The sequence below is a fragment of the Peromyscus eremicus genome, chromosome 2 (assembly GCF_949786415.1).
Source record: "Peromyscus eremicus chromosome 2, PerEre_H2_v1, whole genome shotgun sequence".
Taxonomy (NCBI): Eukaryota; Metazoa; Chordata; class Mammalia; order Rodentia; family Cricetidae; genus Peromyscus; species Peromyscus eremicus.
In genome coordinates this window covers 147,466,700-147,488,400 of record NC_081417.1, presented here as the reverse complement: position 1 = coordinate 147,488,400, position 21,701 = coordinate 147,466,700, and the positions used below count along the sequence as shown (strand labels likewise).

Genomic DNA, 21,701 nt, shown 5'->3' with positions numbered 1-21,701 from the left:
CGGCCAGGAAGCCGCGTCCTTGTGAACTCCGGGTTCTCCTCTGCCGGGAACGCGCGGGGAGGGGGTAGTGGTGTGCGGTGACAGTCCTTGCACCGGGACGGGAGGCCACACACTTATCCCAGGGAGGCAGAGCCCACGGAGCGGCCAGATTCCAAGCCCCTGATGTCAGCCTGTTAACTCCATCTCTCGGATGAGAACGCTGAGGCTGACAAATGAGGGGCAAGAGCCAGGTTGTGCACGAAGATCAGAGAACAACTTAACAGGATGCCATTCTAACTCAAGTCGTCCTGCTTATCACAATAGACTTTACCCACTGGGCCAGGAATCTGACAACCAGAGATCATGTGGGTTCTTCATCACACAGCTATGTAACAGCTAGGAATTTGACTCCAGGCTCCTGTTTCCAGACCTCAGGCCATTCCATTCATTACACTGCCTCCTAGCTCTAGTTCAGTAACCCGGAAGACTAGGACCTTATCTCTTTTCTCATGAGTCCTCCAAATGCCCACAGAACTCGGAACAAAGCAGTTAACTCAAAAAAGACTATGGGACCCAGCACCCAAGGTAAAACTTGGGGCATCAGGCTGATTCCACAACCTTAAAAACTAGTGAAAATTCAATCTCTCTTGGATTTTTTCCAATCATGGTGTTCTCCATATTTCCTTCTCTTGTGGACGAAAGTCTGGTTTAAACTGTAAATGTAAAGCCAGTAGATGGCTTGTCCTTAAAATATCTGCCACAAAATCATAAGGACCTGACTTTCCCACCCCAGCACCCACAAAAAAAGTTGGGTGTGGTTGGGCATGGTGGCATATGCCTTGAGTTCAAGGCCAGCCTGGTGTACAGTTCCAGGACAGCCAGGGCTACACAGAGAAAACCTGTCTCAAACAACAACAACAACAACAACAAAAAGCTGGGTGTGACTGCCCAAGCCTGTAATGATATCACTGGGAGGTAGAGACAAACAGGTTCCTGAGGCTCATTGCCTGGTCAGCCTAGCTAAACCCATGAGCTTCAGTTCATTGAGAGACCCTATCTCTAAAATACAGGTGGTGAGTGACTGAGGAGGAATGTCCACTTCTGACCTCCATGTGTATGTGCACACAACAAACACAATTTTTAAAAAATGTAAATGTTCTGTGTGTGTGTCAGAGGGGCTGCGATGCACACACGCTGTGGAGGACAGAGGCCAACATCCTCACCTGCTCTCCACATTACTTTTTTCTTAAGATTCATTTTGTTTTTTAAGTTCTGTGTGTGTGTGTGTGTGTGTGTGTGTGTGTGTGTGTGTGTGTGTACCTGAGTGCAGGTGTCTTTGGAGGCCAGGAGAGGGTGTCAGATCCCCTGGAACTCTAGTTACAGATTTTTGTAAGCTGCCATGTGGGTGTTGGGAACTGAACCTGGGTCCTCTTCAAGAGCAGCCAATGCTCTAACCACTGAACCAGCTCTCCAAGCTCACTCCCTTATTCTTTTGAGACAGGCTCTTTCACTGACCCTAAAGCTCCCTGAATCAGATAGGCTAGCTGGCCAATGAGGTGCAAAGATCCATTTCCCAGTACCGAGATCTCAGTGACACAAACACTTGACCTCCCCAGCCATCTCCTCAGCCCTAAATGCTCCTTTTTACCTCTGGTTCCTTGCAAACAAGGCAAGCCCATTTTCCTCCCCCCCCCCCCCCCCAGTTTTTCGAGATGGTTTCTCTGCGTAGTTTTGGTGCCTGTCCTGGATCTCGCTCTGTAGCCCAGGCTGCCCTCGAACTCACAGAGACTCGCCTGGCTCTGCCTCCCGAGTGCTGGGATTAAAGGCGTGCGCCACCACCGCCCAGCTCTCATTTTCCTTTTTGTGGCCAGTCTTCATCCATATATACACGAACTGGACCTGTGTCAGCTATTCACTAAAGATGTTTCCCCTCCATGTTTAGAGCGGTTTCGGAGAAAAGCAGCCCAGACTACATTTTTCCAGCCCTTCTTGCAATTACTACACGACTCCTTCCTACCAAGGGGACAGTGGCAAGGATGACGAGGCACCACATCCGGGCCAATGTGGTTAAGAAGTATGCATGTGCGCTCCCATCTGCCAATTGGATGCCAACACCAGGGTGACCTTGGAAGCCACATATGGAACGTGGCAGAGCCTGAGTCAATCTGGATTTTACTCCATCCCTCCAGTGGCCAGGGAATACATTGGAAGAGCTTCACTTTTTTTTTAACCTTTTCAAATATGTATATACATTTTGTGTGTGTGCATGTGTATGTATGTGTGTATGTGCATGTGTGTGAGTGCACGTGTGTGTGCATGCACGTGTGTGTGGTGTGTTCATGTGTGTGCATGCACAGGTGAGTATGGAAGTGCATGTGTGCATGTTCGTATAGAGTCCTAAGGCTGATGTCGTGTATGGTGATATTTTATTTGTACTGAAATGTGATTTTATTTGTATGTTAATAAATAAAGTTGCCCGGGGGTCAGAGCTAATAGCAAGCCATAGCAGAAGCCGGGTGGTGGTGGCGCACGCCTTTAATCCCAGCACTTGGGAGGCAGAGCTATGCGGATCTCTGTATGTTCAAGGATACAGCCAGCATGGAGACACTCAGTTGCATCTACAGTCATGTATCTCTCTCCATCACTCCCCACCTTAAGTGTTGAGGCAGGGTCCCCACTGAACCCAGGGCTCATTGGTTTTGCTACACTGGCTCTCTGGCTTGCTCTGGAGATTCCAACCCCACTTCCATGCCCTGGGATTCTAGGTGGGCAGGGTTTGGGGAGAATCTAAACTCAGGCATGTGACAATCACTTTACCCACTGAGCCACTGGAAGAGCGTCCCTTTAGGTAGACACTAAGGATGTCCAGGCTGGTCTGTATCTCTCTATCATAATTTCATGAACACAGAGTCAACTTGGTTTCACTGTTCTAGCCAGTGGACGCTGCTCAGAGACACTCATCCTTGCAGACTGTGACCAGCTGGCTTGGCTGCTCAGAAAGTCTCTATTCATCTCATAAATGTCTTATGTCCTGCCGATTCCAAAAAGGGTTTGGAGGTGGTTTCCGCTGTGGCCTAAAGACCATTTGATCAATAATTAAAGAGTAGGAATCAAGCAGTAATGAAAGCCTGGGCCGAAGGCCAGAGGAGAAGGAAGGAAGAAACATGAAAATCTGATTACAGCAGCAAGGTGATGGAAAGTTTTCTAAGGACAGAGACTACGGGAGAACCCAAACTGTGGCTCTTAGTTTCCTGGCAGTCAAAGCAAAGAAGGAAACAGGATGTGTTTCCAGTTGTATAGGAAGGTAGTAACCGTGATTAGGTGCACGGACCCTGGAGACAAGGTTATGTTAATTAACTAACTTTTTTTTCCTGGTGCCAAAGACTGAATTTAGAGCTTTCTGCCTACCAGACAAGTTCCCTATCATTAAGCTATGTTATTTAGAAACCCAACTCTCCTACTTACTCGTCACATGACTCTAAGTCATTCTTGAACTTCTCTGTTCTTTGGGGTCATTTGGGAAGATTAAACAAACCAAGCAAGTGGTGTGGGCTCTTACAGCAGCCTGGCATGAGGAAAATCGTGTACGAGAATTCACTTTCGGGTTGGTAACACGCATCTAACGTGTGCATGTGAGGCTCTGGACTCTGTTTCCAGGACCTTCCCTCCCTCCCTGGAGAAGTTTTGCTTTGGGATGACTGGAAGTATCCAGGCCAGTGATTGGGGAGAAGCTCATGTTTCCCGTACTAAATTCTCCCTGGCAGACGTCATACAAACAGTGGTTAGTGCTGCCAAGCCGACGACTGCTGTACCTTGTGTTAAGTGTGTCCCTTGGTGGCTTTTGGCCCAGTTCTACTTACTGGATAACTCTAGGTGCTGGGGAAACTCGGGCTCTAAGTGCACTGACCTATCCATAGGCCAAGTAAATGTCGATCCCTGTACCTGTGTTAACTTTTTCCAGCCTTGGTTTCCCCGCCCATACAATGGGTGAATAACAAGTAGGACCTACCTACCTATCTACCTACCTCACACAGCGGCCATAATGAACACCTGAAAGAAGGTACATAAAGGGCTGGGTGTAACTCAGCGGTAAAGCACTTACCTAACATGTATGAGGCCTCAGGCTCAATTTTCCAGCAGGCCAGAGAAAAGGAAAAAAACAATAATAATGTAGGGGCTGGAAAGATGGCTCAGCAGTTAAGAGCGCTTGGTGGGTGAGCAAAAGAACCTGAGTTCAGAGCCAGGTGGTGGCCACCGCGGCGGCGGCGGCGGCGGCGGCGGCGGCGGCGGCGGCTCACGCCTTTAATCCCAGCACTCAGGAGGCAGAGCCAGGTGGATCTCTGTGAGTTCGAGGCCAGCCTGGGCTACCAAGTGAGTTCCAGGAAAGGCGCAAAGCTACACAGAGAAACCCTGTCTCAAAAGAAAAAAAAAAAAAAAAAAAGAACCTGAGTTCAGAATCCAGCACTCATATTTTTAAAAAAATGGCTGAGGTTTTCTGTTTGTCAGACTAGCTCCAGGTTCAGTGAGAGACCCTGTCTCAAAGAAATAAGGCAGAGGAGACTGATAGAGCAGCTCTATCAGTCCTCTGTGCAAAGTACAGACATGTGCACACACTCGCACACTGGCACACACACGGACACACAACTTACACACGTACAAAAACAAAGGAAAAATAAAAATGAGGGATATAGACAAGACTTTTACTGCAGTAATTGGGCTTTGAGGCAACCTTCGGTGTGCACGCACAAAACAAGAAAGAGAACACCAAAATGGAACAGAGGTCCTCTCCTTGAAACCTGGCCCAGGAAAGTCATTCTGAATGTTTAAACAAGGGAACAGACACAGCACCTTCCTCCAGAAGGTAGCCCTGGACTGACCAGCTCTGGCTCTTTGCCTTTGGCTAGAATTCCCTTAGCCTAATTCCATGTGGTGTCAGCCTGGGGCTGACCTGGTTTGAAACCCACCCTGTCTTGAAGAGGCTCTCCCAGAGTGCCCACCCACATCGCCAGACTCTCTGATGATAGACAGCCTGAGAGTCCCCCTTCGTGGGTCTTCTCTGACCCCTCCCCCCAGAACTGTGCTGCGCTCTACACACACCACCTTGTCCAGCCCCTAAGACAGCCTAAAAGGTTGATCATCCTATCCGCAATCACATTTTATTTTTTATATTTTATTTATTGTTATTGTTGTGTGTGCGTGTTGGGGGGGGGGGCTGAACATGTGTGGAGCTTAGGGAACAACTTCATGGAGCTGGCTCTCTGCACTTGTAGGTGGGTTCTGAGGCGCTAGCCCAGGTCATCAGGTACCCACTGAGCCATCTCCACAGCCACATTCTACAGATGCAGGAGCTGAGGTGTGGATTACCAAAGCGGCTTGGCTGTGGTAACCCAGCCAATAATTAGCAGAGTTGGCACCTGAAAGAGATGCTTACCACAGGTATGTGTCCTAACAGACTGCCCTGCCTCTGCCCTCCCACCCCCATGATTTGGTTTTGCTCTTTAGCCGATCTCTCTCCCTAGATAGCTACACTGATATCAAGGATCTTCTAGGATATACCAGGTGGAGAAATGATCTCCTTAGGCCAAGGAAGCCCCCGACCCTGTGAGAACTGACACCTGACCAAGACAACAGTTTCACTAAGGCGTCTAGGGGCCTATGGGAAGGTCTTGGGGGGGTGGAGGGAAAACCAGGCCCCAGCTGTCATCTCCCCCGTCCAGCCTGCGGCTCTTTGCTCAGCTTCTTGGTTGGCCTCTCTGTCTCCAGACTTCTCCACCTCCCTTCTTATGTCTACACAGCTCAGCACCGATCCCACCGTGCCATCCTCTTCCGAGTAATCTTCAATAGCTCCATGTTCCTCCCAGGATCAAGTTCAGAGCAGATAGCTTGCTTGAGTCCACAAGGCCCAGCCTACTTCTCATCCAATCCTCCCTTTCTTCTAGGCCTCCCTCAGTCCTGTTCCCCTCCTCCCCCCTCCCCCACCCACTCAAAGCTTCCGGCCTTCCAGCCTTTGAACTTACAGTTCCCTGTGTGGTGTGAGATGAACAGAAGTCTGATTGAACTGCAGGGTCTAAGCTGAGGTGTGGAGCTGTCAGACTCATTAGTGGCCCCTACAGTGATGGCAGAGACTTCTGCCATCTGATAGCGCTTCACTAGTGGTGGCCACCAACCACCTAAGAAAAGCACCAACAACCACCCTCCATCTCAGTGCAGAGCCCGGGAAATAAGAACCTCATCTTGCATACTGTTTGGTGTGCTGATAGCACAACCCTCTGAACCAGATGCCAAGAAGGTCCCCAGCGGCAAAGTTTTCCTACCCCGTCCACCGGAGTCTATCTCCCAGCTTTTACCATCGCCTTCTGCTACCTCCGTGGTCAGGCCAAATTTGCCTCTGCGAGTGTCTGCAATGCGTACAGTGACCTTAGTGCAGTCCCAGAACAGGCAGAGGCTTGCTTGCACCTGCTTGTTGGAGAAAACTTGTGCCAGAGGAAGGCGGCTGCCCACCCTTCTTTCTGCACTTTCCCCTGATGCCTCTGCGCCACCTGGTGGACAGATAGGGAACAAACCAGGATTTCGGAGGAGGCCAATGCCATTCTCAAAACTTCAGGAGGGCAAGATGTTCCCAACTGGGTTCTATCCTATGATGGGATCTCAGATCTGTACCAGCCCCTCTAGGGACTACGTTCCTCTTTCAGGAAAAGGACAAGAAGGGAATGGGTCCTTCCAGCTCCGACACAACCAAGGCCCATGTCTAAAGTTACTCTGTCTAGTGCTGGAGAAATGGCTCAGTGGTTAAGAGAGGACCAGCTGCTTCTCCAGAGGACCAGGGTTTGATTCCCAGTACCCACATGGACCAGGGGACTTGATTCCTCTTCTGGCCTGCTCAGTCACTGTGTATACAGGCAAAACACCCATATAATTTTTTTTAATCTTTAAAAACAAATTAAAAGCAAAGCCCAATGTGGTAGCACATATCTTTAATCCAGCACTCAGGAGGCAGAGACAGGCAGAAAGGCCAGTCTCATCTACACAGCAAGTTCCAAGTCAGCAGGAGTGCATAGTGAGACCCTGATTTAAGACAACAAGGACAAACAATCAAAAAATCAAAGCATTTGATCCCAGCCTGTTCTTAAAACTAAGTTTGTAGCTGGGCAGTGGTGGCACATGCCTTTAATCCCAGCACTCGGGAGGCAGAGCCAGGTGGGTCTCTGTGAGTTCGAGGCCCAGTCTGGGCTACAGAGTGAGTTCCAGGAAAGGTGCAAAGCTACACAGAGGAACCCTGTCTGGGGGGGGGGGGGGAGACGACACAAAACTAGGTTTGTACCCTTGCCCAGTTCCTTCTCTGCTTTAAGCCTGTTTTCTTAAGCCCACAATTGGTACAATATGGTAATATAACATGGTGACTGTTGCTAGGGAGAAATGATATAGACAGGCTGTGGTGGTGCACACCTTTAATCCCAGCACTCACAGAGGCAGAGGCAGATGGATCTCTGAGTTTGAGGCCAGTCTGGTCTACAGAGCTAATTCCAGGACATTCAGGGGTACACAGAGATACCTTGTCTCAAAAGGGAAAAAAAAGAAAAAGAAAAAGAAATGATATAAAGTCTTTGAAGACTACTAGTGTAAACCATAGTGCCTGGCTAGTACTGGGTTAAGGGTATGGTTGGGGGTGAGCACCCAATCTCTGAATCTGTTCAAGGGTACTTGGAGGGCACACCAAGGTAAATGAACTGTCCAAGTGTGGTTCAGGGAAGCAGGGCTCCCAGCACTCAGGAGGTAGAGGTAGGAGGATTTCTGTGAATTTGAGACCAACTTGGTCTACATAGTGAGTTCCAGGACAGGCAGGGCTACACAGTAGAGAGACCCTGTCTCAAAAAACAAAACAAAACCCAGAGTGGTTCAAGGAGTGGGATAAACTGGGAGCTAGTGATGCTGTTCTTAGGCCATCTCCTAGATATGAATACAAGCCTCAGTCTACCTGTCTGCAAAATGGGGATGATGTGGTTTCCTCTTCACCGAGTTGGTGGTGGTCATCGAGGTAAAGCACCCCAAGTTCATGAGCTGCTGCTGTGACCTGGGTGACCTGACTGAAGGTGTTCCATGTGATCTTTAAAATCCTCTTTCTCTAGGTCTGGGATCCCTGCTTCGGCCTTTGAAAACAAAATATGGGATTAGCAAAGCAAATAAATGTGCCATCCTAAGTCCCTTCAGCGGAGGACTGCTCGCCATCAGGTGCTTACCAGAGACTGGAAAGAAGGCACTGTCCCCTCCCTGTCCCTCCCAGCCCTGACTCTGGTGACAGGAAGCTGGCTGGAAGGGCACCTGAGGGCACTGAGGGGGTGGGGCACAAGATAGGCCAGTGCAGGACAGGCTGTCTGCCTTTCTAATCTGTTTCATGTACTTTGGTCCCCAGATGGACTCTGAGCTCTGTGAGGGATCTGGGGACCATCTGGGGACAGAAAATAGCCAATCAGAAAAATAAAAAGGATCACAGGTTGCCAACTGGAAGCCCAAGGGCCAGACCTTGTTCTGTAGTTGGAATGGTCAACTGTGTGTGTTTTGGCTTGCCACTTAATTAGTTCCAAATGAGTAAGTGGTAGCCTTGTCCCATTCAGTGATCTCCCCAGGGTCAGGGACAGTACCAGGTGCCAGCCACCCTGCGGTTGATAGTACTGTCACTCAAGTGATATTAAAGAATGAATTGAGTCAAAGAACAAGGGACTGGAACCCCTGGTTACCAAACTTGTATGTTCCCACTGCTCTGTGTGTGTGTGTGTGTGTGTGTGTGTGTGTGTGTGTGATCTGTATGTGTGTCTCTGTGTGTGTCTGTGTCTGTTTGCCTCTGCATCTGTGTGTCTCTATGTGTGCTTATGAGTGTGTCTGTGTCTCCAGGTGTTTATAGGTGAACATACATGTACCTGTGTGTGGAGGACAGAGGTTAACATTGGATGTTGTGCTGTATGATATTTTGTTTGTGTTCTGACAAATAAAGCTTGCCTGGAGATCAGAGGGCAGAGCTAGCCACTAGTTAGCCATAGCGGCCAGGCAGTGGTGGCACATCTTTAACTCCAGCACTTAGGAGGAGGAAGCAGGAAGATCAGGAGTTCAAGGCCACCCTGAGCTACACAAAATTGAACCAGTCTAAAAGAGAATCAGAGCCCTGTGGTGGTGGAGCATGCCTTTAATCCCAGAACTAGGGAGGTGGAGACAGGAATATAAGGCAGACGGAGACAGGATCTCGGCCCCATTAGGTTTGAGGATTCATAGATGTAAGAAGTCTCTAGTGGCTGCTGCTCTGCTTCTCTGATCTTTCAGCTTTCACCCTGATATCTGACTCTGGGTCTTTATTGTTAGGATTAAAGGTGTGAGCCACCACTGCCCACTGGGTCTTTATTGTTAAGACTAATTAGGATAGCGCTTCAGTGTTGTTACTCAGGATGTCATCCACACGACTTTTTGAGACAAAGTCTCTCTCACTTGTACCTGGATTAGGTTAGCTGGCTGGTCCTGAGCCTCAGGGATCAGCCTGTCTCTGCCTCGCCAGTGCCAGGATCACAAACACTCAGATCCTCATGCGTGCACCTCACATCCCCCCAGCTTTACTGCTTTAAATGGCATACACAGTCATGTGCCATTAGGGCCCATTGGGGTTTCAGTGCAGACTGGCTTCAGTTCTGGCAGTGTGATACGGGGCAAAAGGCTTTGTTTCTTGGGGCTTTAGCACTTAATCTGAAGTATAACAACAGGGCTGGTTTCATTGGGCTGAGTGGTTAACGTTTATAAAAACGCTTAAGGCATACCTGGGCACACAGTCAGAGCTCAATAAATGCTAGCTATTATCATTAACCACTCACTGTCTGGCTGTGTGCCAGGTGCTAAGAGGACAAAGATGGATAAGTGGACCTGCAGGGCTCAGAGTCTGATGGGGATCGTAGGGTGAGGGATGTGCGATGGAAGGGGCCTGACCTGGAAGGCAGAGGGGCTGAGATCACCTGTGTCCACAGAGCTCACGTATTTGCACTGCCTTCAAGATTCACATCCTGGAGGCCAGAAGTCTGTTGCTAATTAAACTGCAGGGAAGGGATGGCTGAGAACGTAGCTGAGGGGGCAATCCTTTGTGTGAAGCCCTAGGTTATGTTTCCAGCTCTGAAAACAGAAAAAGGAATAAACAATAAACAAAGTGGCCTGGGAGGAGGCCAGGCTATAATGCTGTGTACTTGAGTTCCAGGCACTCAGAAGCCTGAGGCAGGAGTTCAAAGCCAGTCAGCCTGGACAACACACAGGGATCAGGCCTTTTTAAAAGGAAAAAAAAAAAGTAAGTAAAGACGTATTTTTAAATTTTTCTTTTAGTTTACATACATTGGTGTCTTGCCTGCATGTATGTCTGTGTGAGGGTGTATGTGTGAGGGTCTTGGAGTCAGAGACAGTTGTGAGCTACCATATGGGTGCTGAGAATTGAACCCCGATCTTCAGGAAGAACAGCCAATGTTCATTACTGCTGAGCAGCCCTCCAGCCCATTTGGTTCTTCCTGAGACAGGGGTTCTCTGTGTAGCCTTGACTGTCCTGGAACTTGCTCTGTAGACCAGGCTGGTCTCAAACTCACAGAGATTTCTCTGCCTCTGCCTCTGCCTCTGCCTCTGCCTCTGCCTCTGCCTCTGCCTCTGCCTCTGCCTACTGAGTGTTGGGATTAAAGGCTTGTGCCACTATCAACCAGCAGAAAGATGTAATTTTTAAAAATAAAATTGATTGGAAAAATAAATAAATAAATAAAGCCAGTAATGGGGGTACACACCTGTAATTTCTACACTTGGGAAGTGGAGGCAGAAGTTCAAGGCTGGCCTGAGCTATATGAGACCCTGTCTCGAAAACAAAAACAAAAAACCAAATAAATACTTTTAAAAATAGTAAACGAAGCCGGACGGCGGTGGCGCATGTCTTTAATCCCAGCACTCGGGAGGCAGAGCCAGGTGGATCTCTGTGAGTTCGAGGCCAGCCTGGTCTACAAAGCAAGATCCAGGACAAAGCTACACAGAGAAACCCTGTCTCGGAAAAAAAAAAAAGAAAAAAGAAAGAAAGAAAAAGAAAAAAAAAAGAAAAATAGTAAACGAAGAGGTATTATGGGGGAAGACTAGGGGAGGGGTATTTATTTGCTGTAAATACTTTTTTGTCTTGTTTTGTATTTTAGTTTTTTGAGATAAGGTCTCACTATGTCATCTTGAATGGCCTAGACACAAAAGTCCTCTTAACTTCTGTCATTCCATGCCCACGGGGACAGTGTGCTTTTAAAAAATAAACTTGGGTTTCTATGAACAAGGGACAGGACTGGCACCAGGAACCTCTGCCACACTTGCAGACGCCAGGGCTTAGCAGAATCTCATGCTAGTTGAGGCCCTGCCCTCCCAGTGACATCTGGTCACACTGGGTGTGTGTCTGTGACTAAGTGTGAAAGAATTAAGAGCATGCCCAGGATGGGAGGTGGGAGGGAAGAGGATTGGAAGGAGAAAGGTCCTCAGTACCGGCTGTCTCTATAGTCATAAGAAACTATTTGTTTGCTTATTTGTTTATATTGATGGGGATTGAACTCAGGGCCTCATATATGCTAGGTAAGTGCCTAACCACCAAACCATATCCCAGCAGTCAGATTCGACTATTTATTTATTCGTTTGTTTGTTTGTTTATAGATAGGGTCTCATGTACCCCAGGCTGGCCTCGAACTCACTATGTAGCCCAGGATGACCCTAAACTCCTGGTTTTCCTGCCTCTACTTCCCTAGTGCTGGGATGGCGTGTGGGTCACTCCGTTTAGTTTATGTAGTGTTGGGGATCAAACCCAGGGTTTCTTGCAAAATAAGCCATCACTCTGTCTACTCAGCTGTATCTCCAGCCAAACCTCACATTAACTTCATCTTTTGTGGCAGTCTCACTACATAGTTCAGGCTGGCCTCAAAATCATCCTGCCTCAGCCTCCCAAACTACACTTCCAAGCTCACAAGTATTTTGCTTTATTTTATTTTAGATTTTTCAAGACGGGGCTTTTTTTGTTTTTTTGTTTTTTGTTTTTTTTTTTCCCTGTGCAACCCCTGGCTGTCCTGGAACTCACTTTGTAGACCAAGCTGGCCTCGCTCGAACTCACAGAGATCTTCTTGCCTCTGCCATCCAAGTGCTGAGGCTAAAGAGAGGCACCACCACATCTGGCTTGGTTTATTTTCTCTTATTTAATTTTAATTAATTAATTAATTAATTAATTTTTGAGACACGGTCTCAACATATATCCCTGGCTAGGCCTAGAATGATATGTAGTGTTGGTTAGCTGATCAGACTATGGATTCTTTTACCTTAGCCTCTCAAAAGCACAGGCCTGTGCTAGACAAGTTTATTTTCAGTGTGTCCTTCACGTGGCCTAATGAGTGCAGCTGTGGGAAGAATGTGGGTCTTCAGAGAATAACAAGGGCCAGCCAGCCTGGGATAGAGGAGATCTTGTTTAAAAAAACAAAAGGCCGGGAGACGGCTCAGCAGTTAAGAGCACTGGCTGTTTGTCCAGAGGACCCAGGTTCAATTCCCAGCACCCACATGGCAGCTCATAACTGTCTGTAACTCCTGTTCCAGGGGGTCTGACACCCTCACACAGACACACATACAGGCAAAATACCAATATAAATTATTTTTAAAAAAGAAAAAAAAAAGGCCAGCACACCTCTCTCCTCCTAGACTGGCTGACCCTTTCTTTACCTTACACAGTGCAGTCACTGCTGGAGGGTGGGGGCTGTCTGGAGGACGGGGGCTGTCTGGAGGACGGGGGGGCTGTCTGGAGGACGGGGGGGCTGTCTGGAGGACGGGGGGGCTGTCTGGAGGACGGGGGGGCTGTCTGGAGGACGGGGGGTTGTCTGGAGGACGGGGGGGCTGTCTGGAGGACGGGGGGCTGTCTGGAGGACGGGGGCTGTCTGGAGGACCAGGGGTTGTCTGGAGGACGGGGGCTGTCTGGAGGACCAGGGGCTGTCTGGAGGACCAGGGGTTGTCTGGAGGATGGGGGGTTGTCTGGAGGACGGGGGGGCTGTCTGGAGGACCAGGGGTTGTCTGGAGGACGAGGGCTGTCTGGAGGACCAGGGGCTGTCTGGAGGACCAGGGGCTGTCTGGAGGACGGGGGCTGTCTGGAGGATGGGGGGGCTGTCTGGAGGACGGGGGGGCTGTCTGGAGGACGGGGGGGGGGGGCTGTCTGGAGGACCGGGGCTGTCTGGAGGACCGGGGCTGTCTGGAGGACGGGGGCTGTCTGGAGGACGGGGGGGGGGGGGGGGGGGCTGTCTGGAGGACCAGGCACTGTCTCTGGAAGATGGGGGCAGTAGGGGCTGGACTAAGACAAGCTAAGTTACAAGATCCAACTTGACCCCTTGGAGACCCCTTGGTAAGTCTGGTGACCTTACCGGCCATTTCTTCTCAGTTATGGCCTCCCATCTGATCCAGTCCCACTTGCTGCTAATCCTCATACTAGGTGTAAAGACAAGACATTGAGCAACAGGATTCCATCTATCTATCGGTCAGTCACTCATTCAAACACGTATCTATACCAGCCCTTGTGGCATGCCGGTGATCAAAGGGAGAACATGGAGCCACACACACGGTGCACATACATACATGCAGGCCAACACTCATACACATAGAACAGAATAAGACTTTTTTTTTAAAGTCAGTAATAGAAGTTGGTAAGATAAAAGCCAGCCTGGTAAAGGCAGAAGCCTTGGGAACCTGAGTTCAATTCCTGAAACCCACATAAAGGTGGAAAAACAAAACCAACTCTATGAAAATGTCCACTGACTTCATATGCACACTACAGCACACACACATTATGCACATCACACACATGCATACAAGCACATACATACACACACACACACACACACACACACACACACACACACACCATGCACATTCACACAATAATAATGGCTATTTTTAAAGCTGCTAAAAACAGTGCCAAAGAAGGGGCAGAGATGAGCTGGGTAAATGGGGCAGCCCCTCTTTTTGAATAGAATCTGCAAACTCGGGCCCTTGAACTGCCTGCTGCCTGTTAGTAAACAATGAAGAAAGTTTATTTACATGCCATCCAGGCTGTGTTCATGCCTCAGTGGCAGAGATGGAGTGACTCGGGGAGCTGGAAAAAATCACTCTCTGGCCCCTTTACAAAGCTTCGCAAGGAAACACCACGTCACACCCACTAGAATGGCGCCAATAAAAAAAGACAGACAATAACAGGAGACACAGGATGTGGACAGACTGGAACCCGTATGTGCTGCCACTGGGAAGGGAAACCGGTGTGGCCACTCTGGAAAACAGTGTGGCCACTCTGCGGGAGGCCAAACACAGCTGTCATCCGACGGTCTAGTCCACTCCCAAGACTTGGACTTGGATGTTCACAACCTTTTTGTAATAGTTGAAAGGTGGAAGTAATTCAAACACCCCTCAACTGATGAATAAAATGTGGTATAGCCACACAATCCAGCAATAGCAGGAAATATAACAAGCTGGGCGGGGGTGGTGCACACCTTTAATCCCAGCACTCAGAAGGCAGAGAAAGGCAGATCTCTGTGAGTTCGAGGCCAGTAAGGGGAGGTGGGGAGATGGCTCAGGGGGTAAAAAGTGCTTACTGTACAAGCATAAAAACCCAAGTTCGGGCCGGGCGGTGGTGGCCCACGCCTTTAATCCCAGCACTCGGGAGGCAGAGCCAGGTGAATTTCTGTGAGTTTGAGGCCAGCCTGGGCTACCAAGTGAGTTCCAGGAAAGGCGCAAAGCTACATAGAGAAACCCTGTCTCGAAAAACCAAAAAAAAAAAAAAAAAACCAAAAAAAAAAACCCAAGTTCAATTCCTGTTCCAGGGGATCTGATGCCCTCATACAGACATACCTACAGGTAAGACACCAATGCACATAAAATAAAAATAAATTTCTTTTAAAACACCAACCCGAGTTCAAATCCTCAGCACCCACACACAAAACCCAGACATGGCCACACATTGAGGGACTGAGATAAGCCAGTTACTGGTCAGCCAGCCTAGCCAAAGTATCGAGGTTCAGTAAGAGACCCTGTGTTAAAGGAATGAGATGAAGAGTATTAGAGGAAGACACCGGATGTCCTTCTGTGACCTTTGCATGTGTGTTCATGGGCATATGCACTCACACACACATTTATACACATGCATACACCACAAACACAAAGAGGGAAGGAGGAAGGTAGGAAGGAAGGCAGGAAGCAAGGAAGGAAGGAAGGAAGGAAGGATAGAGCCTACTAGGCTGAGGAGCCGTGAGCACGCTGAGTGTCCCTGCCTCAGAGGAAGGCTTCCCAGCCTCAAGACACCAACTGCATCGTTCTCGAGGTGTGGAGACACAGGAACCTCCCAGTGTAGGAAGCAGGTTTACTTAGAAAGCAGACTTTGGCCAGTACCCTAGGAACCTGGGTGCAGTGGTTTGCACCTGTAGTTTAGCTATGCGGAGGCTGAGGCAGGAGGAGCTCTTGAGCCAACCCAAGGTTCAAAGTTAACCTGAACAACACAGTGGACCCTCGTCTCAAAATCAGTTCCTGGTCTTGTTGTCAGAGGCTCTGGTTAAGTGGATCTGAGACCAGGGATCCAGGATCAGTAAGCTCGGGAGTGACTCTGAGTAGGAGGTCCAGGAACTGAACTGTGACACATTCAGCACAAACTTCCCTGCTGGGTCTGCTGGGTTAGCCTCCTCTCTCGCCCAGCCTTCTCCTTCCTCTCCTGGCATCCCGTATTCTGGCTCTCACTCTTCTCCCCGTGGCTGAGGCCTCATGGAACACTCCAGAAGCTCTGCTCTGGCTGTCTCACCTGGGACTGTGCACCCTGCCTTCCTCTGCTCTACACCTTCTCCCCAGAGACCCCGTGGCAGCTCCTGTCCCTAGTCCTCCCACCAGGGCTCAGTTCTTGTGATGCTGTCTCTTAATGAAGCCTCCTCCTAACTACAGGCACATTTCTTTCTTGCCTGTGCAAGATGAGGAGGAAGAGAAAATGAGAAAAGGGACACAGAGCACATGGGGGTACTTTAGAGGAGCTATTATTATTATTATTATTATTATTATTATTATTATTACTATATTAGTATTATTTTATTGCTGCCTGTGCTTGAGTAGGTCAATTCTTGGGTCTCCGAAATGATAGGCCCTTTTCATGTCAAGGGCTGTGTTAATTTATGGCATAGTTATTTATCATCTCCATTTTACACTCAAGAAAAGAGAGATGAGGAAGGATTTAGAAACATGCACACAGCTAGGAACTGACAGCACTTGAGTTTGAGCTGAAGCATCGGTTCTCAGTTTCTCTCATTTTGTTGTCGTTTGTTTGTTTTTGTTTAGTGCTGGGATCCAAACCCAAGAACTCACAGTACTCTATCATAGAGCTGTGTTCCGAGACCCCAGACCCAGGTCTTGTGGATATTTTGCTTTTTCCTAACATATTTGAAAATTATCTTTTGTGAATATATAATGTGTGCATGTGAGCTTGCATGTGGGCATGTGCTGAAGTCAGAGGACAGCTTGTGGGAGATGGTTCTTTCTACCCTGTGGGTTCTGGGTACCAAACTCAGGTCATCAGGCTTGGTGGTAAGTATCTTTATCCACTGAGCCATCCTGCCAGGCCCAGTTTCTCCATTTTTAATTGTCACATTATACTGGCACCCACAGTCACGAGGCTCACGTTATAACAAATGGTAGGACATTGGGCACAGGGCCTGGTGTGAGGGGGGTGCTCAGTGGATGTTAAATCCAAAGTCTAGACATCTGGACAGAAGGGGAAAAAAGAAACACACAAATATTTTACTACTCTTGAAAGGCTGGGGAGGTGGCTCAGAGTATTTGCTGTCCAAGCATGCCAGCTCAAGTTCCATCCCTGGAACACATGTGAAAATCCAGATGCAGTGGTGCATGCCTGCAATCCTAACACTCCAGCGATCAGTTAGGAGGTGGGGACAGAAGAATATCCCTGGAGCTTGTGAACCAGGAATATGCAAGGCAGAGGTGGAAACAAGGGACACCCAGCCTCAAACAAGGTGTAAGGCCAGGACTGGCACCTGAGGTGGTCCTGTGACCTCCACACACGCACTGTGGCATGCCACACCTTTACACGTATGTCACATGCACACACATACAGAAAACAATAGGTAAATGAATAATTCTGTAAAGTCATCACTGCTCACTATGTCTCATGCTTTTTATTTGATAAGACTCCACATCTTAGGAACTCTGATGACAATGAGTTGTAAAAAAATAATAATTCAGAAAAAAAATCAGAATGGGCAGAATGGGGTGACCCATTCAAAGCTTGGTGGGTGGGTCCAACACTTGTCAGTCTTCTTGAGTGGCATGATGGTGGGTTTGAACTTCTGAAAATTATATGCTAGAGATAGAGGGAAGGATAAAGGATGCAGAGTAGTTGATCCGGTCCCAAGTATCCCTCTCCCCGATGCCACCTTCTGAATTTCTTTCCACGTCAGTCTGCGTCACCAGTACCACTTTCCTTATGGACAACCAGGACCCAGTGGAAGCAACTGGGTGTTATTTTCTAATCAAGAAGCTATAGCAGATGGTGACCCCTCCATTCTGACCCCAAATTCTCTCTAATTCAAGTCATTCATCATACCCACTCTCCACAGTCCCATATAAGATCCCAGGTAGACCAGAAGGCCTTCCCTCTGAGCCCGTTAGAGAATAAGACAGCTCCTCACCTCAGTCCTGTAGCTTAGAGTTCTTCCAATCCAGAGAACCATGAGAATATTATGTTAAGGGACATTTTCAGTCCTGTCCCCTTTCACACAACGGCCTAGCTTTAGGTGACTCAAGAGTCTGAAAGATGCTGGCAGTTGAATACAGAACAAGTCTATTGATTATTAATCCAAGACCCTAGATAGTACACATCAATCCAAGTCTCAGAGAAACAACAATAATTTAAAAAGGCAACCTTAGTCGGGTTACAGGACATAACACTGAACAAGAGTCACCCCCAAATCCGACTAGGAGGCCTTCCGGAAATGGACAACTTTTTGAAATGCCTGTCGAAAGTCTTCATTGAACACAGTGTAGATGATGGGATTGATGAGGGAGTTTAAGTAACCCAGCCATGTGAAGAAGTCAAAGAGGGCCGGGTGGATCCAGCAGGAGTCCCTGCAGATGGGGAGGACCAGAGACACCACAAAGAAAGGCAGCCAGCAGATGATAAAGGCCCCCAGAATGATGCCCAAGGTCTTAGTGGCTTTCCTTTCCCGAGCTGCAGAGATCCTCTTGCGTTCGAGGATGCTGTCGGCAAGCCTGATTTTCACCTGGTTGAAAAAGAGAGGGGAGCCGGCTGTGTGTGAGTGGCTCTCGTGGAGGCTGGGGTTGAGCGAACAGAGTGAAGAGCCCGCAGAGCCTGTGATCAGCTGTGCCGTGGTGAAGCGCTTCCCATAGAGGGAGGGTGGGTTCAGGATGCGACTCCGGGCGGCCACGTATATGCGGCCATACAGGATAATGAGCAGGATGGATGGGATGTAGAAGGCCCCACAGGTGGAGTAAATGGTGTAAGAGATCTGAGATGTATTCACCAGGCAGTCGGACATCTCCCCATGAGCTGTGGCCTGCCTCCAGAAGAGCGGCGGGATGGAGATACAGATGGAGATGGCCCAGACTGCCGCAATCATGGCTGCTGCGTGGCCTGCTGTCCGGCGTTTGCTGTACTCCAGGGCATCGGTGATGGCCCAGTACCTGTCCAGAGCAATGACACAGAGGTGTAGGATGGAGGCCGTGCAGCATGTGATGTCGGATGACACCCAGATGTCACACAGGATTTGGCCAAAGTTCCAGGTGCGGGTGGTAGTATAGGCTATGCTGATGGGCATGACCAAGATAGAAACCAGGAGGTCGGTGGTGGCCAAGGAGCCAATGAGATAATTGGCCGGGGTGTGGAGCTTCTTGGTGAGTAAGATGGTGGTAAGTACAAAGGCATTGGAGAGGACAGTGGCCAGTGTGATGAGGGAAAGGATCACCACAAGGGAGATTTTGAGTGCCTGCAAGACCTGTGGGTCCCAATCCCCTGTAGCATTCAGAGATCTGTTGGAGGCCTCCTGGGGAAGGCCTTCTATGGACTGGTTTGGCAAAGACATGCTCAGTGTTGCTCTCTTCCCACAGACTTCTACACACACGGCTCCCTCCTTCACAAATATTGTCCCACCCAAAGAGCAAGGTCATCCTTCGGCTGCACAATTGTGGAGGCCATACATCAGAACAGAGCACAGAAAAAAGATCTCAAGACATGCCCAGGAAAGAGCACCAAGGCCACCACTAGCTGCTTCTGGAAGCAGATGAACCCCAAGGCATCTTGAGGTTCTGGAACTTTTCCCAGCAGATGCTCCAGCCCAGCAGACACATGATGGATTTGTTAGACAATTACCAGGGTCTCACAGGAGGATGGGCAGAGTGCTGGGGTTCTTGCCTTTGGCATTCTAGCTCTTTTCAAGACCGTGATGTATTAAATGAAAACTTCCACATTTCCTCTTTCATACTTAGGGAAGATTCTGGATATAGGGTTACTTCCAGAGAACTTTTAAGAGCTTATAAACTGGAGACAAGAAGTAGCAGCTGATTCAGAGGTGTGCCATCCACAGCTCCATTTTCCCAGGATCCTCCCGACACATCATTGGTCCTCAGCGTTGGTTCTATCCTGCTGACGGCTTTGAGTCTGACCAGACAAAACATTCCCGTTACCAAGACTCAAAGAATGCATGAGCTAGGAGAAGGCAAAACAAATGGGTCACTGCTGTTTCACAGACGTTGAGACACGTTCGGAAGCTCTGAGGTTTGAGAAAGAAAGAGAAAGAAAACAAAAGTAGAATTAGATTCTAGAAAGAGAATTCTGAAAGCGGAAACGCTAAGATGAAAAGGATACTGCTCCATGCTGTCCCTGGCGCTGTGAACTTGACTTTCTCCAGATCGAGAACATGGCAGAGGCGGTGTGCCCCACCCACACAATTCCCAGGGGGGACAGAGTGTCCTAGCTGTTGGAAGTATCACACGCACATGAAGTCAGTGCTGTAAACTGAATCAGAGAACGTCACTCTATTTATGCAGCAAATGGAAGCTAACCAAAACCAAACTGGGCCTGGGGGAAAGAAAGGTTTCCAGAGAGAACACCATGTTGTCACCACACACTGTCTAAGGTTGGAGGGTGACCTCCTCCCATTCATCTGACTTTCCAAATTTCCTAGAGTCCGCACAAGTGACCTTTGTGGGGGATGGAGGAAGGGGACGGTGTGTTTTGGTTTTTCGAGACAGGGTTTCTCTGTGTAGTTTTTGTGGCTGTCCTGGAACTAGCTCTGTAGACCAGGCTGGCCTCGACTCACAGAGATCCACCTGGCTCTGCCTCCTGAGTGCTGGGATTAAAGGTGTGCACCACCGCCGCCGCCGCCGCCGCCGCCGCCGCCGCCGCTGCCACCCGGCCCAACAAAACGTTTCTTATTAAGTAAAGACGTTAACTGCTGGTATCTGCTGGGTGTCCTGAAGCAGGTGCAAAGTGAGAGCACTGAGGATCACAGCTGGGTCGGAGTTAGTATCATCTGTCTGAGTAATGGCTTCATGGAGAACCACATGGCCATGGCTGGAACACTGGCGTGCAAAGCACTGGACTATGTCTGGAGCAAGGACTCCCGGGACTACCTCATGAGTATGAACTTCTGGGGCCCAGCTGCCAACTGGGGTCTCCCCACTGCTGTTATCAATGTCATGAAGAAGTCTCCAGAGATTATCAGTGGGTGGATGACTTTAACCCTCTGTTACTATTCTTTGACATTCATGAGATTTGCCTACAAGGTAGGACCTGGAATCTGGCTTCTGTTCGCATGCTGTGTAACAAATGAAGTAGATCAGCTTATTCGGGGGAGGGGGTGGCTTATCAACGATGAGATGAGTAAGCAGGCATCTGTCTAGCAGTGCAAGGATCAGCTCTTGAAATGGGCAGCACCTGCCGAGCAGTGGTGGCGCATGCCTTTAATCCCAGCACTCGGGAGGCACAGCCAGGTGGTTCTGTGAGTTCGAGGCCAGCCTGGTCTACAGAGCGAGTTCCAGGACAGCCAGGACTACACAGAGAAACCCTGTCTCAAAAAACCAAAAGAAAGGAAGGAAGGAAGGAAAGAAGGAGGGAAAGAAGGAGGGGAGGAATGGACAGCAGACACCGCGGCAAGCCACAGATCACATCAGCATCAAACACGGAATGCTGTCTTTAATAACCATGCCAACATTATCGAATAGGTGAGAGTCCCCTCTGCTGCATTACCAATGCTAAAATGTAGTTGTCTTCATCAAGTAGTTCAAAATATGCAACTCATTTAATAATCTTGAATGAGGGCTGGAGAGATGGCTCAGAGGTTGGGAGCACTGCTTGCTCTTCCAAAGGTCCTGAGTTCAATTCCCAGCAACCACATGGTGGCTCACAACCATCTGTAATGAAATCTGGTGCCCTCTTCTGGCCTGCAGGGATATGTGCAGACAGAACACTGTATACATAATAAATAAATAAATCTAAAATAAAAAAAAAAAAAAAAAAAAAAAAAAAAAAAAAAAAAAATAATCTTGAATGATTGTTTTATGTATAGTAGTCTGTAGTATGTGTATGTCATCTATTGGGATTTGTGTAGTAAATATCTAAAGGAACAAAATTTTATAACTATAAGCACTTACATACTCAAAATTCTTGACTT

The 21,701-nt window shown here is 48.6% G+C and overlaps 2 protein-coding genes across 2 annotated transcripts; one reads left to right on the top strand and one right to left on the bottom strand.

The window, feature by feature from the left end:
• Positions 1-17,987: 17,987 nt before the first annotated feature.
• Htr1d (5-hydroxytryptamine receptor 1D) lies at positions 17,988-19,680 on the bottom strand. Its single transcript, XM_059256201.1, has one exon. The coding sequence runs from the start codon at positions 19,110-19,112 to the stop codon at positions 17,988-17,990; it is 1,125 nt and encodes a 374-aa protein (XP_059112184.1). The 5' UTR covers positions 19,113-19,680.
• Positions 19,681-20,598: 918 nt separating this feature from the next.
• On the top strand, positions 20,599-20,931 carry LOC131904908 (mitochondrial pyruvate carrier 1-like). The gene has a single exon (XM_059255900.1). It carries the CDS (start codon positions 20,599-20,601, stop codon positions 20,929-20,931), a length of 333 nt encoding a protein of 110 aa, XP_059111883.1.
• The last annotated feature ends 770 nt before the right edge of the window (positions 20,932-21,701 follow it).